This window comes from Lepus europaeus, chromosome 5 (genome assembly GCF_033115175.1).
Source record: "Lepus europaeus isolate LE1 chromosome 5, mLepTim1.pri, whole genome shotgun sequence".
Lineage (NCBI taxonomy): Eukaryota > Metazoa > Chordata > Mammalia > Lagomorpha > Leporidae > Lepus > Lepus europaeus.
The window spans coordinates 6,737,686-6,760,269 of NC_084831.1; the positions used below are offsets into that span (position 1 = coordinate 6,737,686).

Below are 22,584 nucleotides of genomic sequence, written 5' to 3' on the forward strand. Positions count from 1 at the left end.
TTCTCCAGCTTTTCCGTTCCGTGTTAGCAGAGGTTCTGAAGCTTTAGTGTGCCCGGTCCTGCCAGTGGCACTTTCTTGTACATTCTGATATTGAAAAATGGGGAGAACCTGGGCTGCTTACAAATGCAGCCTGACAAAGCTGCTTTCCAAGAGAATAGCCTGGACAAAAGGAGCCCTTTGTTACTGGCTGGAACTGCTGGGACATAGGCGGTTAGGCGTGGTCTTGAATGTTAATTATTTTAATAGAAAAGTAAGGAAGGAACAAATATCCTGTTTAGTGGGAGGTTTATAAAGGACTTCAAGTCTTAACCTAGTAGAATTTACTTTAATCTGAAAGCGAAGAAGAAATCAATCTGATTTTTGCCCAGGTTATTAACAAAACAGCAATAATCGAATGGCATTTTAGTGCTTTGTAGTTCACGCCTATCTTAATCAAATTTTTACTTTAATCTTCAGTTTCAGTTACTATCTGTATCTCTTACTAAAGATTTCTGATGATTTTCAGTTTCATTGACTGAACTGTTAAATATTACTGGAATTAATATTTCCTATATATTTTCTTCTGAGGTTTATCAAACTCTCTTAGCCACAGTCCCAGATAACTTCTTATATTGGGACTGGTTCTGATATGCTAAAATGAATTCCTTTATGGATTCTTCAGTCACTGGATGAGTTGCAAAAATCTATTTAATTACCATGAATCCTGAGTGAGCTGCTATGGCTTGTGAGGATAATGTCAGTCTGTGTTCCTCTTAGTTATCGTGACTTTGGAGCCCTGTGAGCGCTCAGAAACCTACGTCAATGGCAAGAGGGTGGCCCAGCCTGTCCAGCTGCGCTCAGGTGAGATGGGGCGAAGTTTGAAGTCTTCAGCAGTGCGTACCCGGCTTGTGTGAGCTGCTCTGATTTTTTATTCTGTTTAAAGGCTGAAATGATAATCAGCATTAGAATTTATTCTTGTAAAATTCCAAAAGCTGTCTTTCTATGTGAGGGAAGGGGTGTTATTAAAGTAGATATTATGCATTTAAAAAGATTTTTTTTTTTAACCCTATTTCTGTTTGGTGCTAGGAAACCGTATCATCATGGGTAAAAACCATGTTTTTCGTTTCAACCACCCGGAGCAAGCACGGGCTGAACGAGAGAAGACTCCCTCTGCTGAGACCCCCTCTGAGCCTGTGGACTGGACATTTGCCCAGAGAGAACTTCTGGAAAAACAAGGAATTGATATGAAACAGGAGATGGAGAAAAGGTAATACTCAAGTATTGTGTGACTCACAGCTACCTCTTCTTGTTTATTCATTTTTTATTTGAGACACAGAGAGAATGAGCATGTGTGCATGAAAAAGAGCAAGAGCATCCCCCTATCCACTGGTTTAGTCCCCTCCATTGCCAAGACTGGGCCAGGCTGAAACTAGCAGCCAGGAACTCAATCCAGGTCTCCCTGGACCCAAATATTTGAGCTAACGTTGCTGCCTCTTAGGGTCTTCATTAGTCGGAAGCTGAAGTCAGGAGCTAGAGCTGAATATCAGACCTAGACACGAGGATGGATAGCGGTCACAGGCATCTTAACCACTAGGCCAAAGGCCCTCTTCTGTCTCCTCTTTGCTTTTCTTTTAAGATGTATTTATTTATTTGTTTGAAAGAGTTACAGAGATAGAAGGAGAGAAAGAGAAATCTTCCATCTGCTATTTCACTCCCCAAATGGCCTCAACAACCAGGGCTGGGCCAGGCTGAAGCCAAGAGCCAGGTGCTCCTTCTAGGTCTCCCATGCAGGTGGCAGGGGCCAAGGACTTGGACCATTCTCTTCTGCTTTCCCAGGCACATTAGCAGGGAGCTGGATCAGAAGTGGGGTAGCTGGGACTCAACCAGGACTCATATGGGATGCAGGTGTTGCAAGTGGCAGCTTAACCTGCTGCGCCACAACGTTGACTCTGCATTTCTCTTTTAAACCTGTAGTACTGGGGCTGGCATTGTGATGTAGCTGGTTAAGCCACTGCCTGAACTGCCAGCATCCCATATGGGCACCAGTTCAAGTCTTGGCTGCTCAATGTCTGGTGCAGCTCCCTGCTAATGCATCTAGAAAAGCAATGGAAGATGGCCACCCATACAGGAGACCTGGAGGAAGTATCTGGGTTTTGGCTTTGAACTGGCCCAGCTCTGGCAGTTATGGCCATTAGGAAAGTGGATGGGAGATCTCTATCTCTGTCTGTTTCTCTTCTGTTTCTCCTTAACTCTTCCTTTCAAATAAAATAAATAAATCTTAACAATTACCAAATATGTAGTAGCTTCATGAAACAATACAGTGGTTTCAAAGTTTATTATTTCCTTTTTTTTCCTTCTAGGCTACAGGAAATGGAGATCCTATACAAAAAGGAGAAGGAAGAAGCAGATCTCCTCTTGGAACAGCAAAGACTGGTAGGAGTCCATCCTGAATCTGCTCCCTAGGGTTAGGAAAAGGGTAGATACTCCAGTAGCTTCACCCAGCTGATTGGCTGTGATTGATACCACACACGATCCTTTTACTTCTTAATGGAGAATGGATTTAAGTCTCCTGGTAGCCTCAGTCTGAACAGCTGTCCATAGAGGCACTGTTTTGTGCCTTTTATGTCTTAAAGGCAAACCTTCTATTTCTATCATAGCCAGGTGCTTTTTGAGGAAATAGCAAAAGCTCTTCTGGTAGCCTTTGCCTCCTGATGGTGGTTTTGAATTTGCATCAGTGGTGATTCGTTCAATGATAATTACGCTGAATATTGAATTTGGTGGAAGTTTGCCTTGGTTTTGTTTCTGATCACCTGATAGTACTAATTCTCTGCTCTTGGGCTGACTTGGGGATTGTTCCTGTGCTGGGCAGATTTTTCTTTTTTTTATTAAAGTTAAACTGTGTCTAAAAGTGTTGCTGCACAGTTGCATGTTAATCCTTTTCTATCCCCCTGCATGGAGTCTGAATTCTCAGTGAGGCTCTCGTTGGCATGTGTGGTAACCATGGAGTGGGGGTTGCGTACTCAGACAAAGAGGGAAAGCTGCTTTCTCTGGACGGAGAAGGGTGGGGGCGCTGACTGCTTTCCCAGGTTTGCTAAAACTGAATCTCATGAATAGATTGATCCATCAGTTAGGTTTTTACAGCCAGCCAATTTTGGTTGACAAAGCCTGGTCATAAGAAGTATCTCTGCGTTCATGTAATTCAAAAGAAAAATGTGTAACCAACCTTTGGGATGCTGTGCCTGCGGTAGATCCATGGTCTTTAAAATAAGGGGACAACAGGGAGAAAGCTAGGGCACTGGCTTCTTCCTTTATCGGAAAATCCAGCGTGTGCACTACAGCCTCACAGCTGTGCTCTGTGCTTTGGAAAAGGGCTTTTGCTAAATGGGCCAGAAAAGCCAAGAGCTTGAGCCAAAGCAGCCTCTTTCAGGACCCATAGTTCTCAGGCTTGTCAGTGAATTAAACCAGTTAGTTTGTTATCTTGGAAATTATAGTAAAGCCTCAGAAAGTGTGGACTGTAAGAGTAAATCAAGTGTTTGGGGCAAGATAATGGTAGTGTTTCACATAGGGACTCCTCGGAACACCCACTCGGCATTTAACATTTAATGAAAACAAAGATTTAGCTGCCATGTGATTAGGCACTTTAAAGGTTTGTGACACATGAAGGAGCCTTTTTATCTTCGTCATGTCGTATAACCTAATAACATGCCTCTCTTGGTCTGTGAAAGATCAAACGAGGACAGGTGTAATTAAGCTCTATTTATTATTAACAATAGTGCCTGGTATTTGTATGGTACTTTATAATTTACGAAGAGCTTTAACATCCATCACTTTATTTGATCTTCTGAACAGTCCTCTTGGGTAGGTGTGTATGTGAGTAAAATGTGTAATATTCCCTCCAGTTCACCATAGAAGAAACCAACACTGAAAAAATGCTGTCTTTGCCCACTGGTAAACATGTGACAGATCACAGAGCAGAGATTTAAACTCAGGTCTTCTGAGTGGGTTTGCTGTTCTGCCCGTCAGAGCACTGCTTTTTAACTGCCTGTGCCCCTGGAGGTCTGTGGTGGGACATGAGATTCTGTGTTTCTAGAAAGTTCCCAGGGGATGCCAGTACTGCTGGTCTTGAGACCACACTTTGAGTAACTAGAAATGGAAGAATAGTAATGCCTAGAAAAAGAAGCTGACCATTAAATAAAGGACAAGTAAATGTCTCTAGGTCACATGTGGTGTCTAGGGGACTCACACAGTCTGCAGTAATCAGGTTCTGATTGTCACTGCTCTGTGTGTGAAAACAAGCTAGTTCTTTATTTTTAAAGATTTATTTTTTATTTATTTGAAAAGGTTACAGAGAGGGGAGAGAGGAGAGAGAGAGGGAGGGAGGGAAGGGGGGAGGGAGGGAGGGAGGGAAGGGGGAAGGAAGAGAGCGCGTGCGTGAGAATGCATCAGAATCTTCCATCGCTGGTTCACTCCCTCAGGTGGCCACAGTGGCTGGGCTGTGCCATGCCAAAGGCAGGAGGCTGAAGCTTCTTCCAGGTTTCCTGTGGATGTAGGAACCCAAGTGCTTGGGCCACCCTCTGCTGCTTTCTGAGTCCTTGGGCCCCTGCACCCTCCTGGCAGACCCTGAGGAAGTTCCTGACTTTGCATCCATGAAGCTCCAGTCATTGGGGACATCTGGGGATGAACTAGCTGGTGGAAGACTTTCTGTCTCCCTCCCTCCCTCCCTCCCTCCCTATGTAACTGCCTTTCAAATAAATAAATATTAAAAAAAAAAAAAAAGAGGAAGTGGGACAGCCGGGACTCAAACTGGTGCCTATATGGGATGCCACTGTTGCAAGCAGGAGGCTTAACCTGCTTGCTACGTCAAAGCACCCACCCCCAAACTAGCTCTTTAAAGCAAGGAAGTTGCTTTCCTTCCCAGAGTCCGGGTGTCTGTTCTTTTTAACTTTCTTGATCTTAAGAGGAACTGATTTCTGACACTTTGGCTTAGAGGATATCTACCAGTAACAATATAGAATGGAAAATGTATTTTTATGACCCTATATCTGTCAACCAACAGAGATACTTCTAATGCAAAACAAGTAAGCATTGAGAAGATAGAAAGTCATTTACTAGATATTTGATACTTACTATATGTAATCTTTATGCATGGTTGACATAATTTAAAACAGCATTCAGACTAACACATCTTCTGTTGTGATAGTTCCTCAGATGCGTCACATTTTTACGTTGCTGAGCACCGTTCCCTCATCGCTAGTGCCCTGTCGTGCCCCTGACCCTTCTTGGTCACTTTCTGCGCTGGGTCTGGAATCTTCTGTCCCTTGCATAGCTCTTGCAGAGTCCTTTCAGGAAGCCCATTTTGCATCTGGTGTTTAATGAAAACAGAAATATCATTTAGTGCCATGTGAACTGGCCAGAACTAAGTAGGCTTTCTGACCTTGTAATAAATGAATAGAAATATTTCTAAAAAATATTTTGATATGAGATGATGTGTACATCTTGGCACATAAACTTTTGTATACAGAGTTTTAGTTTTGTCAGTATGCAATAGGGTGGTAGCATTTGAACTTTTGTAAAGAGGACATTTTCTGCAGAGTGACCATAGCAGTATTTTAGAAAGAAAGAAAATTATGCCTACTTGATTTTATTTGAATTCCTTTGGCTTTATTTATATTCTCTTTTTTATGTTTAAATCTGTAACTTTAGTCTTTCAAGCATGATATTCAGACAATGCCTAGAATATCATTTCCTAAATTAAGCAATATTAGTTTGATCCATAAACAATTTTAAGGGGAAAAGAAATGATAGTTGTCAGTTATGTGGCAAGAATCAGACAGGTTTTCTGTTATTCTTCCAAAGACTCAGCTTAAACATGTTTGCAAAAAAAACTTTTTCAGGAGTCAGACATACTTTTTTCTCTAGTGTTTATTAATGTCATCTTGTATCACTTAAAATTAGCCATTCCAGTTTTTAAAACTAAAAGAACTGAAAAGAAAAATAGTATAGTATGTACATTCAGCTTTATCTGTTCTTTGTTGCCAAGTGTTTTTAAAGATTTATTTGAAAGTCAGAGTTACACAGAGAGAGAAGGAGAGTCAGAGAGAGAGATCTTCCATCCACTGGTTCACTCCCCAAATGGCTGCAATGGCCAGAGCTGCACTGATCCGAAGCCAGGATCTAGAAGCTTCCTCCAGGTCTTCCCACATGGGTGCAAGGGCCCAAGGTCCATCTGCTGCTTTCCTAGGCCATAGCAGGGAGCTGGATCAGGAGTAGAGCAGCCAGGTCTCAAGCCAGAGCCATATGAGATGCCAACACTGCAGGCGGTGGCTTTACCCACAACGCCACAGTGCCAGCCTTTGTTGCCAAGTTTTTAAATCAGCAGAGGTTATAAATGGGCTTAGTACCTATTTATTTTAAGGCCATTAAAAATAATATATTTCAATAATAACATCTTGGCTGGTGCTGTGGCTCAATAGGCTAATCCTCCGCCTGCAGCACCGGCACACCGGGTTCTAATCCTGGTCGGGGCACCGGATTCTGTCCCGGTTGCCCCTCTTCCAGGCCAGCTCTCTGCTGTGGCCCGGGAGTGCAGTGGAGGATGGCCCAAGTCCTTGGGCCCTGCACCCGCATGGGAGACCAGGAGAAGCACCTGGCTCTTGGCTTCGGATCAGCGTGGTGCACCAGCCGTAGCGGCCATTGGGGGGTGAACCAACAGTAAAGGAAGACCTTTCTCTCTGTCTCTCTCTCTCACTGTCCACTCTGCAACATCTCTTTTTAAAAGATTTATTTATTTATTTATTTGAAAGTCTGAGTTACAAAGAGAGAGAGAGAGACAGAGAGACGTCTTCTAGTTATCTTCCATCTGCTGGCTCACTCTTCAGATGGCTCTAATGGCCAAGCAGAAGCCTGGAGCCAGTAGCTGCATCCTGGCCTCCCAGGTGGATAGCAAGGGTCCAGATATTTGGGCCATCTTCCACTGCTTTTCCCAGCCTAGCAGGGAGCTACATTGGAAGTGGAACAGCTGGGACATGAACCTGCACCTGTGCGAGGTCCCCGCATTGTAGGCAGCAGCTTTACCCATGTAGCAACATGTTGAAATTCAGAGGCCATAGTAGTATCAGTATTGTTAAAGTTTTTTTGTTTTATGGTTCCCTAGAATATAGCTATGTATACAGTCAACATAGCAAAATATTAGTTATCAGTTTCAATTCCTTTTAAAAAGATGGGGGTGGGGGCTGGAAAACCCTTTACAGGAGATATTTTTGGTAATTGCAACCAAGACTACAAATAGCAGTGTTGTCTTTTATTAGGCTATCTTGAACTGCTCATCCAATCAGTTATTTTCTTTTCCCAGCAACTTTTATTTCCTGAATGGAAACTCTGCCTAGTCCTATTATATGGATTCTAAACCCACCTTGTTTTCATGTAGCTTTGCCTGTGTTAGTTAAGAGCAATTGGTCATTACCCAGGTACCGTTTGAAACAACACTTTAGTGAAGTCAGGCTGCAGTTGAGGCTGAAGTAATGGTGCAAAGACAGACAACTGGAGAGGTACATTTAGGTGGATCCATTTTACACAAGCAAAATACTTATATAATGTTTGTGTTTTATGTGTTTGTTGGAAGAGATGTCACTTAGAAGTGCTATTCTTTACTTGCCAGAAACGCCATAGATTTTCTAGATAGAAAACCTCTCTAAGGTATATTTATTAAAATATGGTATTACTTGGGGCATTTTAAATTATGCTTAATAGAAGTGTATTTGCCTAGATTAATTTTGTTTTGGTAATTTTTTTCTCAAAAATTTGGAGGTGAGGTATTTATTGGTTTAAGTGTTTGAAAAAATAAGAAGTAAACCAGACTCACTATAACGATCCCTTTTTTGTGCTTTCATTTTATTTTCTCTGGGGTAACAAACTTTTCATTGTACAAGTGAAATGGAGTGACTTAACAGGACAGAAGGAACTAACAAATTCAGTGTCTGTTTATGGAAAGACTAGTTTGAAAACCCACTTGTCTTACCAGAAACAAATTTGGATGATAAGAACCTCACATGGCCTTTAATAGGGATTCTTAGTACTTTTAACGTCATCCCTGTTTGACTGCTGCTTTTTCTACTTTCTCGTCTAACTTCTTCTAGGGCTGCTCTTTTTAGTAAAGCTAAACCAAACTTGGCGTCCTACAGCCTCACTAACCTTTGTTAACCTGCCTGCTCGTCACCTCTTGTATGGCATCTGTGCTCACTCCTGGGGGAAAGGAATTCTGGAGGAAGCAACAGCAATAACCAAGGCAAATGTGGGGAAGTGGCTGCGTGGGTCCTCAGCATGTGTGGGTCGTGGGTTTTACTTGCTTTTCCTTGAGATAGTGGAGATATTGTGCCACACCATCTTGTTAATTTTCTGTGACCCAGGAGTGAGAAATCATTCCCTGTGTCAGTCCTCAAGAAATTTGGTTGCAGATTTCATCACTTAAGCTAGAAAGTGGAAATTTGAATTAGAGATACCAAATGACCAAATCTTTATATAAACAGTAATCAGTTGTATTTACATACATATGTCTTATTAGACTTCCACATCATTTAGGGTTTTTGCCTTTGCTTTTTTGCTTTGCTTTTAGTTTTTTGTTTTGTTTTTAAATTTGGTTAAACTTTTTTGCTTGCTTTTTCTTCAATTTGATTTTCCTTTTTTGCATTTTAATTTTGGTTATTTTGGGGCCATTTTTTGATTTTGTTTTTCCAAAGGACGCGGATTCTGATAGCGGGGATGATTCTGACAAGAGGTCCTGTGAAGAGAGCTGGAAACTGATTACTTCTCTGAGAGAAAAGCTGCCTCCCAGCAAGCTGCAGACCATTGTTAAAAAGTGTGGCCTCCCCAGCAGTGGGAAGAAACGGGAGCCAATTAAAATGTATCAGATCCCCCAGAGAAGGCGCCTGAGTAAAGATTCCAAGTGGGTCACAATCTCAGATCTTAAGATTCAGGCCGTGAAAGAGATTTGCTATGAGGTAGCACTCAATGATTTTAGGCACAGTCGGCAGGAGATTGAAGCACTGGCCATTGTGAAGATGAAAGAGCTGTGTGCCATGTATGGGAAGAAAGACCCCAATGAGCGGGACTCCTGGAGGGCAGTGGCCAGGGATGTGTGGGACACTGTCGGTGTTGGGGATGAGAAGATTGAAGACATGATGGCCAGTGGTAAAGGTGGAACTGATGTAGATGACCTCAAGGTGCACATAGACAAGCTGGAAGATATTTTGCAAGAAGTCAAGAAACAAAATAACATGAAAGACGAAGAGATAAAAGTCTTAAGGAACAAAATGCTGAAAATGGAGAAAGTCCTGCCACTGATTGGATCTCAGGAACAGAAAAGCCAAGGAAACCACAAAGCCAAGGAGCCCGCGGGTGCTGGTGTTGGCAGCGCCTCCGAGAACGGCGCAAGTCGAGACAGCGGGGAGCTTGGGAAAGAAGAACGTGTCTCCCAGCTGATGAATGGGGATCCAGCGTTTAGACGTGGACGTCTGCGTTGGATGAGGCAGGAGCAGATTCGGTTTAAGAACCTGCAGCAGCAGGAGATCACGAAGCAGCTTCGTCGGCAGAATGTGCCTCACAGGTTCATCCCTCCTGAGAACCGGAAACCCCGCTTCCCCTTTAAGAGCAACCCTAAGCACAGAAACTCTTGGAGTCCTGGGACACACATCATCATAACAGAAGATGAGGTTATAGAGCTTAGAATTCCCAAAGAGGAGGATGGAAGGAAAGGAAACAAAGAAGAGAGCCAAGAAAAGGGGGGTAGAGCGGTTTCTAAGGATCTCCAGTTACCCGGGGGCTCTCAGGGCCACATCCAGGTTAGCAAGCAGCACGTCAGTAACCAGCAGCAGCCACCTCAGTTACGCTGGAGGAGCAATTCTCTCAACAACGGCCAACCGAAAAGCACAGGCTGCCAAGCACCAGCCTCAGCAGAACCCCCAAGCTCCCAGAGTCACCCCAGCGCCGCTCTGCAGACTTTCCAGGCAAAGCGTCATATCCATCAGCACCGCCAGTCCTACAGCAGTTACAACACTGGAGGGCAGCCGGAGGGCAGTGCGGCCGACTGCAGCCCGAAGCAGACTGACCGACCCAACCACTGTAGCCAGTTTGTGACCCCTCCACGGATGAGGAGACAGTTCTCAGCACCCAATCTCAAGGCTGGCCGAGAAACCACAGTATGAATAAGTTACTGGATACACTTGAAATCATGGTGGTAGAAACAGGCAATGTTACTTTATGATTGGAGTTGGTTCTACCCTTGACCTTTAGTTCTTACTATTTGCATTATGGTTTTAATGTTGTCTTTCTGCAGATATTAACTGGTTTTATATTGTTAAAGCATAAAACACTGGTAAATGGTTCAACGCCTCCCTTTTGCTTGTATAAACGGGCAGTTTCTGGAATTTTGGAGAAAACATTGAAACCTCCTTTATTTTTCTGAGACCTTCCTCCTCTCTGGGTGCCTAGATAATGAATATACTCACTTACACTGACTTGTCTTGTTTTGGTGTAAGTTGGTTATGTTTTATAGTTCTGTAAACTCCGATCTTATATCCAGAAAGACCTGCCCTGTTAGTTATGCAGACACTTAAAAGGGGAAGTTGAGCTGTAGAAGTAAATGTCTATTATTCCCCACAAATTTTAGAAATTGGTTTAAAAATAGTAACATACAGCTGTGTGGAGACAGCTTTGGATTTCCCATCCATGTCTGTTCCTCTCTTGAATATGATGGGAATTTTCAGAAGCCAAAATTGGATGTCGTCGGACAGATTTTATACTGCGTAGCTTTGCATCTTCCACAGACCTTCCACACCTTTTTATATGATATTTTGCTTTGAACTGAACCAACAGTTTTTTTTTCTTTTGAATGTATCAGAATATATATGAAATTTGTCATAATACGGAAGTCTTTAAATTGGCACTGTGTCAAAGTTTCTGTTTGTGGTTTTCATTTTGAAGTTTAATGTATCATTTGACACACACACACACACACACACGAACTATTTGCCAAAATCATGCCAACAGAAATACCAGCAGAAGCCTTGTGTGTGCTGAGCGATGTGTGTCAGCTTATATGGAGTGTATTTGGTGGTGAAGGAAGAGGAGGGCCACGAAGAGAAGAGTGTATGGCTCTGTGCTTCTTTTTGCAATAGTGGATGGAATAATGAAGTAATAAACGTTAACTTTGGGTTTGGAATGAAGAAGATGATGCCTGATAAACTATTGCTTGGTTAACAGTAGTAGTGCTTGCAGATACTCAAGCAGGCGAGAGAAGTCCTGATGAACATTCATTTTTTCATTACCTCATTTTGCTGTGTTATGGTCTCAGTTCGCCTCACTGGAGATTCCACAAAAAAGACGGATTATAATGGGAAGCAAAGAATAGTTTTCTACACCCTTCTTCATCTCTTGAACTTGTCAGAAGCTTTTTCTGAGAGACAGTGTGAAGAGCCAGAGGTGTCTGAGGTTGCCTGACTTCATGTTGTTGAAGAGATTCCTAAATTACACGAAATCCTCTGTCAAACACTTGTCTTCCGAATGGTGTGAGACAATGCAGCCACCATAGCAGGAGCAGCGTTCAAGGAAGCCTCATGTGGTGTTTTTTTTCCCTTTGTGTGTGGGCACTATGCTTTAATAGAACACATTATTTTTAATCATAGTATTTTTTCTTTGCTTTTAAGAAGATGCTTTCTTAATGCACAGAAAATGGCTTCCTATTAACTTTTTTCCCCCTTAAAAAGAGAGGAGCTTGGTGGGGGGTGGGAGGGAAGGGCTAGTTTGCTTCCTTAGCAGAACAGCTCCACTGTGCAGCTGAGGTTTTCAGGCGCTGTGGACTGAGTGAGCGTTGCTTGTGCGGGGTGAGTGTACGTGGAAGCTACTTCAGATTCGTCACTTCAGTGCGTCTTGCGTGAAACTCTGCTGCCCTTTTTTCCTCTTTAGACGTAACTGTGCTAACTGGAAGTTCCCTCTTGCCAAAAAAGAATTCATTTTCTAATATTAAAGTTAACAGTTACTGAGCTTTCAGCTCCATAGCTCACGTGATCTGTCATTTCCCTGACTTGAGATATAGAAGGCGAGGCCTATATATTGTCATTTTTGTGGTGGTCTTTTAACCTTGTTATGGACAGGCACCTCCCTCTCCCACTACACAGTGGCAGTGAATTACTCTACACCAGTGATGATCAGGTGACACTGTGGAAGGGAAACTTACATACTGTTGTCATTCACAGACGCGGGTTGTGGGAAGGACGATGCCCACGGTGATATTCCAGAGAGTTGGGTTTGTGTTTGTGCTTCCTCTGCTAATCCAGGCCCCTCACTTTCATAGAGGATCTCAGTTCCATAGACGACTGCTGTGGAGGTTCCTCTCGTGCATTTCAGAGCAAGGCGCTTTGTCCTGGAAAATAACATTGCTTCCTTGACTCAGTAACTAGCTTCATGCTTTTGTGAGCTCCTGGTATATAGCCCAGATTGCTGCTGCTTTTTTAATTTGATGATAACTCTCCCTAATCTTAAAAACTACAAGGCCAGAGAGAAATGGTCGTCATTAAACCATTATCACATTGTTTAGGTATTCCTAGCTATTATTCACTGTTATAGTGAAAGGGGAAAGAAAAAGCATTTATGCTATTGAAAAAGTCCTAATTAATTGATGTAGTTTCACAAACCAAACGGTAGTCCTTGGAGAGTTAAAGACAGTTCTGTTTATCTAATTAGTCTAAACCAAAGGGCTTTTTGTTTATTCTTGCTTCTAATTCTTTGTAGCACAGTGAATTGTTTCTCCTTTCACTGGTAATGCAATAAATGGGAATTGTTTATAACACTGAAGTGACTTGAAGTGACCTTTTGTGCTTTCGATGCAGGTTGATATCGGAAAAAACAAAACTCTGAGTTTGTCACACTGATGTCCGTATTAAAGGCCATCAGACTACAGGAAGTTGCATAGACTTCCAAGGGTCAGCTGCTGTACCCCTGTGCCTTACTGGTCCTTTATAGACTTGCCTTAGTGAATTGTGCAAAAGACTGGGAGGAGGGGAAGCTGCCTGTGTCCTGGTATACTTTAAATAAGAAGCCTCCTTAGGAGCAGTGCAAGCCATGCATTTGTTAGAACCCAAATTGTTGTGGGCGATCTTCATAACTGTCCCGCTCATGTCCTGTTTCCCAGGTTTTAATATATGCTCCAGGTGTGCTTCGTTTGAACATTTTAGGTTGTGAAATGTTGGTTTTCTTCCCACAATTACTGTAAAAGAACTTGTGATTCTTGATAATGAACTGCGGATTTTTTCCTCAAATTCTTAAACAGAATGCTTAGAGATTGTCTTTGGATATAAGATCTGCCTTTTCAGAAAGTGAGAGTTAGTTTATAATGTTAAAAAATAAAGTCCTCATTCAATAAAAGTCGAAGTCATCTTTTAAGAGTGTGATTTCTCTCAGTATGTGGGAGGAGGGAAGAGTGAAACAAGGCGATGCCACTAGCCCTGGCCTGCATTTGCTGCTTTTCACCAGAAGATGATCGCAAGTCAAAGTTTTTAAAAATATACTTCCACATGAACTTTATTAAGACTTCTGCTGCCCTCTTTAAATCCTATCTTAAATGGAATCTTTACGCTCTACTTTGTGCTACATTTCACTTAAATAAAACCTTTTCTCATAAAATAAATAAGGCTATCACCTTCTGATTTCTTTGAGTTTACCTTAAACTGCGTTTTTTATTGTTGTATGGTCTTGTTACATGGATATAAACTAAATCTTTTTTTCTTTTAAGATTTATTTATTTATTTATTTGAAAGGCAGAATGGCAGAGAGGGAGACACACACACACACACACACGAATCTTCCATCTGCTAGTTCATGGCCACACAGTCATATCTGAGCCAGGCCAAAACCAGGAACTAGGAACTCCATCCTGGTCCCCAGCCTGGGTGGCAAGGACCCGAGTATCTGGGCCATCTTTTGCTGCCCTCCAAGGCACATTAGCAGGAAGCCAGACTAGAAGCAGTGTAGCTGGAACTTGAACTGGTGCTCCAGTAGGGGATGCCAGTGTCTCCAGTGGTGGTTCAGCTCACTGTGCCATAGCACCAGCGCCGAAACTGAATTTCTAAAAAGCTTTGAGTAACTCTATGTAGTTTCCTCTTTCCTCCCTTGTAAGCTCTGCTTTTCTCCACCCACAGTACTTGGTGGTACCTTGGGGAGGAAACAGGAAGTAGAGTAGAGTCGTGGTCTCATTGAAAATGTGGGCCTGACATCATTTTTTTCTTTTTTTTTAAAGATTTATTTATTTATTTGAAATAGTTACAGAGAGGAAGAGACACAGAGAGAGAGAGATCTTCCATCTGTTGGTTCACTCCCCAAATAGCCAAAATGGCCAGGGCTGGGCCAGGCCAAAGCCAGGGGCTTCTTCTGAGTCTCCCATGTCCAGAGGCCCAAGCACTTGGTCCATCCTGTTACTTTCTCAGGCACATTAGCAGAGAGCTGGATTAGCAGTGGGGCAGCCTAGACTCAAACTGGCTCCCGTATGGGATGCTGGTGTCACAGGTTGGCTTTGGCCCGCTACGCCACAATGCTGGCCCGGACATCATTTTTTATATTGGAAAACAGTGCAGTCATACATCGTAGTAGTAGAATACAAAATCTGCATGAATCTTTAATATGAATTTGGGGCCGGCGCCATGGCTCACTTGGCTAATCCTCTGCCAGCACCCCGGGTACTAGTCCTGGTTGCTCCTCTTCCAGTCCAGCTCTCTGCTGTGGCCCGGGAGGGCATTGGAGGATGGCCCAGGTGCTTGGTTCCCTGCACCCGCACAGGAGACCAGGAGGAAGCACCCGGCTCCTGGCTTCGGATCGGCGCAGCGCTGGCCGTAGCGGCCATTAGGGGAGTGAACCAACAGAAGGAAGACCTTTCTCTCTGTCTCTCTCTCTCACTGTCTATAACTCTCTCTCTCTTACTATCTAACTCTGCCTGGAAAAAAAAAAATGTGGGACTTTAGAGAAAACTGTGCTTGATTTTGTCCTTGTGAGGTTTCATAACCTTTCCCTTCAGGTACTTGTTTCTCTGCCATTAGAGACACTAGTGAAAAGTTGCCAAGGCCCTACCACTTATAGGGGGATAGGGACCATCCTAATGCAGTGCAGTTTGTGCAGGGATGGCTGCATGAACAAGGTGAGAGTCCCACACATCTGAGGGAGGGAGAGTGGGAGAAGATTTTTGAAAGAGGAAACCTGGAGCCAAAACCGGAGTTCCAAAGTCCAATTGGGAATGCATCCAAGTGAAGAATAGCAGGGGGAGGAGGGCAGCCTGCCGGGGACAGGGGGCGGTGAGTAACTTGGGGCGGGTGTTGGAACCTCAGATGGTTGGGAAAGGGGGCAGTAAGAGATGAGTTGGAGAACAAAGACCTGATCATGACAGGCTATGGAGCTGGGATTTTATCTTGAGTGTGATACAAAGCTACCAGAAGATTTTAAATGGGGAGATGGCATTGTGATGTTCACCTTGTAGAAAATTCACTTTGCCCAGAGTAAGTACAGAGGCTGGGTTGCACAGAGGCAAATTCAGAGCCAGGTGTGCCAGTTGGAAGGTTCCTCTAGGAAACTAATGGGAAACACTGCTTTTCCAAACGAGGGTGGGGAGAAATGAGAAGAGGGAATGACCTCATAGACTGTTGGGAGGTGGAGTCAATGAATTTCTTTGTGGGTAGGACAGGCTGGCTGTATACAGGGAAGGTTCTTGCTTGGGTCCTTGCTGGAAAGTGAAGTAAACAAGACCACAGGTCTTGATTCAGGGATCTTAGAGTGAGTGCTGTGGGACCACACAGTCTGCTGCTGGTGGTGAGGAGCCCATTTGGGTGTTGACAAGAACTCTTTGTCATCTTGAATGTGGCTATCTCCTTCCCCACCTGTTGGCTTGCTGATTATAATCTGCCATTAAGAGCCAAGACTCTAATGTCAAAAACAGCCTACCCAGAAAACCCAGAAGAGTGACACTGATTTTACCTTTCATGTCACCACCTCACCATGCCCCGATTCTGCCCCCATCATCTCAATTGCAGTGCTGCAGTAGCCTCATTTATCTCTTTGCTTCTATCCTTGACCCTGTCATCCATTAACTGCCTAGCAACCAGCAGCGTCTTTTAAAAACATAAATCACATCCTATCAATGGCCTCAGGGCTTCCCACTAACTTATAAACCTGGATCTTAGGGTAGACTGCAAGGCTGCCCTGTTTTGGCTGCTTGCCTGCATCTCAGACTGTATCTTAACACTCACACTGTAGACACTCTGGCCTTTGTGCCCAGAAACTGCGAAGTTCATTTCCACAGCAGGGCTCTTGTACTTCCTGAAGACTGGAATTCTTTCCCATCATGCTTGAGTCCTCTTCCAGAGCTGAGCTCATGTGCCCCTCTCATTGTTTTAATAATCATAACTTGTAATTATCTTATGTATGCACTTGGTTGGTTCTTCTGTGAGAATGTAAACTTACCTGGAATAATACCTTAACTGTCTTGTTCCCTTTCATCACCTACCTGCCTAGAACCCAGAAGAGTGGTTCTCAAACTGCAATTTGCATTGGAATCCCCTAGAGGTCTTGTGAGAAATCAGACTGTTGGGCCCACCCCCAGAGTTTCTGATTCACTAGATCTGGGGTGAGACCTAATAATTTTATCTCTGATAAGTTCCCAAGTGATATTGATGCTGTTGGCCCAGCAGCCACCGTTGAGAACCATTGGTCAGGACCTGGGGTTGACAGTTTTCTGTAAAAGGCTAGAAAGTAAATACTAGGCTTTGCAGGCCACGTGGTTTCTGTTACAACCATTCAACTCCACCGTTATTGGCTGTGTTCCAATCAACTATATTTACAAAGCTACGTGGTGGCTGGATCCAGTCTGCAGGCAGTAGATTGCCGACCCCTAATCTAGTAGATGGAAGGTAGTCACTTTAAAAAAAAAAAAAAAAGATTTATTTATTTGAAAGTGTTAGATCTTCCATCCACTGGTTCACTCCCCAAATGGCCACAACAGCTGGAGCCAGCCATTCTGAAGCCATGAGCCAGGAGCTTCTTCTGGGTCTCCCACAAGGGTGGAGGGGCCCAAGGACTTGGGCCATCCTCCACTGCTTTCCCAGGCACATTAACAGTGAGCCGGATTGGAAGTGGAGCATCCTGGACGTGAACCAGCACTCATGGGATGCCAGCATGCGGATGGCAGCTTACCTGTCTGTACCACAATGCCAGCCCCAGAAGTAGTCACTTCTGAAAGTTGTTGCTGTAGACGATCAGTACATGGCTGAGAATCTGTTCTGGAAGACAGATTTGTGGTAGCTGCTGGAGACCTGTGGTGAATGACAAATACATTGTCCCTGGCTTCCCAAAGGCCACAGAGCCATGGGAGGGGAAAGCTGTTAACACAGATAATCATCACATCATTCAGTAAGTTTTTGACAAGCACCCCACGGAGTGGGGAAATACAGGAGGCCCTGAGAGGTCACAGCAGGTGCCTCTGTTCCTTCCCAGTTCTAGTTCTGCACACACCCTTAGCCACCGTTCCTGTAGTGGGTGAGCTATCTGTGGCCCAACCTGGCTCCCTGCACTCCATACCTTCTCAAAAACTTACTGGACATTTACCCTCCTTTCTTTGACACCATCCGTTTCCTTCCTTCTGGATCACTGCTGCCGGCGTACATACATGTTACACACATGTCTTTATCCATTTCAAAGAGTTCCTGTGTCCCCTGTGAACTGCCACTCCGTTTCTCCTTCCTTTTTGTAGCACTGTTCCTTGAGAGTGTTCTTGGTGCCTTTTGACTTCCCTCTTGTCCACCTCCCATTCTTCCTTTTCTTTTTTTTTTTCCTACCCTAATTCTTGCTTGAACTCACTTAGTGGGACTCTCGTTCCCACCTCGGCACAGGAGCCATGCTTACCCGAGCTCCGTGACGGCAAGCCCAGTGGTGATTTCTCACTCCTCGTTTCTCTAGCATTTGACCTAGTTGCCTTCTCTGAACCTCTTGGGACTCTTCCCTTGACTACTCCTTTTCCTGTTGCCTCACCAGCTGCCCCATCATGGTCTCTGGGGCCTTCTGTATCTTTACCCATTTTCTGTGGCTTTATCTTTTTTTTTTTTTTTTAGATGTATGTATGTATGTATTTTGAAAGTTAGAGTTAGAGGGAGAGATAGAGAAATCTTCCATCTGCTGGTTCACTCCTCAGATGACCACAATAGCCAGCACTGGGCCAGGTCAAAGCTGGGAGCCAGCAGCTGCTTCCTGTCTCCCACGTGGGTGGCAGGGGCCCAAATACTTGGCCTATCTCCTGCTGCTTTTCTCAGGCCATTAGCAGGGAGCTGGATTGGAAGTGGAGCAACTGGGACGTGAACCGGTGCCCACAGAGTATGCTGGCATTGCAGGCCACTGTGCATACCCACTGTGCCACAAAGTTAGTTCCCTTTGTGTTTTATCTTTCATTTTCACACTGATGATGATGAAGATAATGAGAACTTGAATGTTGTACATGTATTATAAATATTATACACATCAACCTTTTATATGTATTAACTCACTGTATCCTCATAGCACATACTGTTACCCTGTCTTACAGACTTTCCCAGGGTCACTCGGTTATGAAGTGGGGAGCCATCTCCAGTTTCGGGGAATTTGTCTGTCTGCAGACCATTGGCCTGCCTTGCTTCTCTACTAACTCTAAATGTTCTCTCTCCAGCCTGGCCTCTAACATGTAACTACGATCTGATACCCCAGTAGCTAAGAGACATCAAACATCCGAGTTCTCAGAACCAGAGCGATTAACTCGGGCCAAAGGTCCAAATCATCTTCAGTGTCTCCATTTCTTTCCTCACACCCCATGGCCCTTTCCTCTGCTGTAAAGGGTATGTCAGCTCCATTTTGTGTTTGCTGTCTTTGGTGCTGGCATCCTGGACCAGGCAGCACCATGTCCCTTAGACACCACTGTGACAGCCTTATGATGGCTCTCCCTGCTTCCACAGTTCCTCCTAATCCCCACAAAGAATGGTGTTTGTGAAACATACTCTAGACCATATCACTTCCCAGCTCTAAGCTACCCAGGGGCTTCCCTCAGAATAAAACCTACAGTATCCCTTCCTGACTGCCTCAACTGTATGTCTTCCCTGTGTTGCTCTGCCAGTCCTCTGTACCACCACCACCACCATCGCCGCCACCACCACCATCGCCTCCACCACCACCATCACCATCAATACCATCACCACCATTACCATCACCATCAACACCATCAACACCATCACCATCATCACCACCACCGCCATCATCGCCATCACCATCAATACCACCACCACCACCACCATCATCACCATCACCACCATTGCCACCACCATCACCACCACCACCATCACCATCAATACCATCACCACCACCAACATCACCATCACCACCACCTTCACCATCACCACCACCACAGGCTTTCTTGCTTTTTTGTAAACCCTCAGAGGCTCCTTTCATCTCAGCATCTTTGCGCTTGCTACTAATGTTACTTTGGTTAGAATAACCCTATTTTCCAAGACCTCAGTTACGTACATATTCTCTCGACACCTAATCTGTCTTCCTCCTGTTCCTCTCCTCTCCATTAGCCTCTAGTGCTTACCTTCCTCTGTCTTTCTGCAGAGTTCTCTCTATTGAAACCATATGTATGCTTTGTTTACTCCCTGTCGCCTTTCTCTCCCTTGCCAGTGGGACCTTTGTCTTAGTGGCCTATATTGCTAGCATAAGTACATGGTAGGGACCCAAAAGATATTTGTTGGGTAGGTGGGTGGATTCATGGATGGATGGATGGATAATAGTTTTAAAAGTATACTCTGGGCCGGCGCCGTGGCTTAACAGGCTAATTCTCCGCCTTGCGGCGCCAGCACACCAGGTTCTATCCTAGTTAGGGCACCGGATTCTATCCTGGTTGCCTCTCTTCCAGGCCAGCTCTCTGCTGTGGCCCGGGAAGGCAGTGGAGGATGGCCCAAGTGCTTGGGTCCTGCACCCCATGGGAGACCAGGAGAAGTACCTGGCTTCTAGCTTCGGATCAGCACAATGCACCGGCCGCAGCGGCCATTGGAGGGTGAACCAAAGGCAAAAAGGAAGACATTTCTCTCTGTCTCTTTCTCACTAACCACTCTGCCTGTCAAAAAAAAAAAAGTATACTCTGGTTTGCCTGGGTTCATATGCCATTTCCACCACTTGCTAACTCTGTCACCCCTGGCAAGTTATACAATTTGCTGAAGCCTTTTTCTTCCTCTTTAACAGGAACCTAATGATAGTACCACCTTTATAGAGTTATTGGTAATATTGGGATAATCCACGTTGACATTAACAACAGATATTGACACAAAATAAATTTAAAAACAAGAATGGGTGGGAAGGAGAGAACATTCCAGATGAGGGAAGTTAGTGCAGTGCCTTTATAAATATGAGGTATATTTAGTTAGGACTTTTTTTTTTTTTTTTTTTTGACAGGCAGAGTGGATAGTGAGAGAGAGACAGAGAGAAAGGTCTTCCTTTTTGCCATTGGTTCACCCTCCAATGGCCGCTGCGGCCGGCGCATCATGCGGATCCAAAGCCAGGAGCCAGGCGCTTCTCCCAGTCTCCCATGCGGGTGCAGGGCCCAAGGACTTGGGCCATCCTCCACTGCCTTCCCAGGCCATAGCAGAGAGCTGGCCTGGAAGAGGGGCAACCGGGATAGAATCCAGCGCCCCAACCGGGACTAGAACCCAGTGTGCCAGTGCCACAAGGTGGAGGATTAGCCTGTTAAGCCACAGCGCCGGCCTAGTTAGGACTTTTTAAAAACATAAATGACTACTGAAAAAAAACATGATTTTTTAGTATACTTTGCAAATTATCTTGGTTTTCACCACAAAATAAACAGAACAGTAGTATCTGAATATCCATTTAGCTCCCTGCTAATGCTCCTGGGAAGGCAGCAGAAGATGGTCCAAGTACTTGGACCCCTACCACCCATGTGAGAGACCTGGAGTTCTGGCTCCTGGCTTCGGACTGACCTTGCCCCGACTGAGGCCATTTGGGGAGTGAATCAGTAAATGGATGACCTCTTTCCCTCTCCCTCCCCCCCTCCCCCGTAACTTTAAAGGCAGAGTAGTGTTACAGAGAGAGAGGTAAAGCCAGAGAGAGAGGTCTTCCATTCTGTTGGTTCACTCCCCAAATGACTGCAACGGCCAGAGCTGAGCCAATCTGAAGCCAGGAGCCAGGAGCCTCCTCCAGTTCTCCCACTCTGGTGCAGGGGCTCAAGAACTTGGGCCATCTTCAGCTGTTTTCCCAGGACACAGCAGAGAGCTGAATCAGAAAAGGAGCAGCTGGGACTCGAACCGGTGCCCATATGGGATGCCAGCACTGCAGGCTGGGGCTTTAACCTTCTGCACCACAGCCCCGGCCCCATAAATTAATCTTTAAAAAAAAAAAAAGTTTAATCCAAGATCACTTTGAGGTTTATACATTATATTTAGTTATTATTGTATTAAAACCATTTTTAAAAGTTTTACTCAAGGGAGAGAAGGAGAATTCCCATCCACTGGTACACTCCCCAAATGCCCAGAATGGCTTATAGGGTTGGGGAGTGGGGAGGAGGTGAAGCCAGGAGCCTGGGACCTGAGCCAGGTCTAACACATTGGGGGCAAGAAACCAGCTACTTGAGCCATCACCACTACCTCCCAGAAGGTGGAATTAAGATCCAGAGCTGGGAATCTAAACGCAGGCACTCCCATGTGGGAGACACTTTGGTGTACTAACTGACATCTTACTTGAAATGCAGAGTTACAGGGAGAGAGAGAGAGAGATCTTCCATCTACTGGTTCACTCCCCAAATGGCCGCAATAGTCAGGGCTGTGCCAGGTTCGAAGCGAGGAGCCTGAAGCTTCATCTGGGTTTCCCACATGAGTGAGGGGCCCAGGTACTTTTGGGCCATCCTCTGCTGCCCTCCCAGGCAAGTTAGCAGGGAATCAGATTGGAAGCAGACTGGCAGGTCTTGAACCGGCGCTCATATGGGATACTAGTGTCCCAGGCATCAGCTTTACCCACTATGCCACAATGCTGGTCCTGCTCCTATGATTTTTTAAATCTTTTATTACATTGATATTTTTGAAGACTGTAGGCACATATTCTTGTGTCCTTGTTTCCTCAATTTTAGATTAAGGTAAAGGTTTTGGTAAGAATGCTAGAAAGGTGACTTGTACTTTTTCATTGTATCACATCCATATATAAGAAATACCAATTTGTCCTGTTGACAGTGTTAAAGTTTCAATTTGGTTAATGTGATGTTTGCCACTCTCCTGCTTGTAAATATACTGTCGTCCTTATTAGTAGGTCTTAGGAGTGGACTTTGGCTTGTATGAATATTCTGTTTTGCGTCTACCTTTCACTTGATTACTTAAGTATTTATTAATGATCCTTGCTTGACTCAGTTTCTACAGCTGGGGTTGCAGTATGCTGGCTTTCCAACAGTTGTCCTTTTGCTTTTATTAACTGGTTCAGAAGAGATGAACTTTTTTTTTTTTTTTTTTTTTTTTTTTTTTTTGGTCTTCTTTCAATTTACTGTGGACTCCTGGATTCTTT

General features: G+C 44.4%; 1 protein-coding gene across 3 annotated transcripts in view; it reads left to right on the top strand.

Annotated features, from left to right (window-relative positions):
* The window catches only part of KIF1B (kinesin family member 1B), a 169,177-nt gene that overhangs the window by 86,625 nt on the left and 59,968 nt on the right, over window positions 1-22,584 (top strand). For 2 of the 3 annotated variants that reach the window (XM_062190416.1, XM_062190414.1), the window contains exons 18-20: window positions 757-840; window positions 1,066-1,246; window positions 2,340-2,412. In XM_062190416.1, coding sequence (XP_062046400.1) covers window positions 757-840; window positions 1,066-1,246; window positions 2,340-2,412 — 338 coding nt within the window. Of the gene's footprint in view, window positions 1-756; window positions 841-1,065; window positions 1,247-2,339; window positions 2,413-8,714; window positions 13,414-22,584 lie in introns of those variants that run through there. The other variant, XM_062190415.1, reaches the window with a different exon arrangement.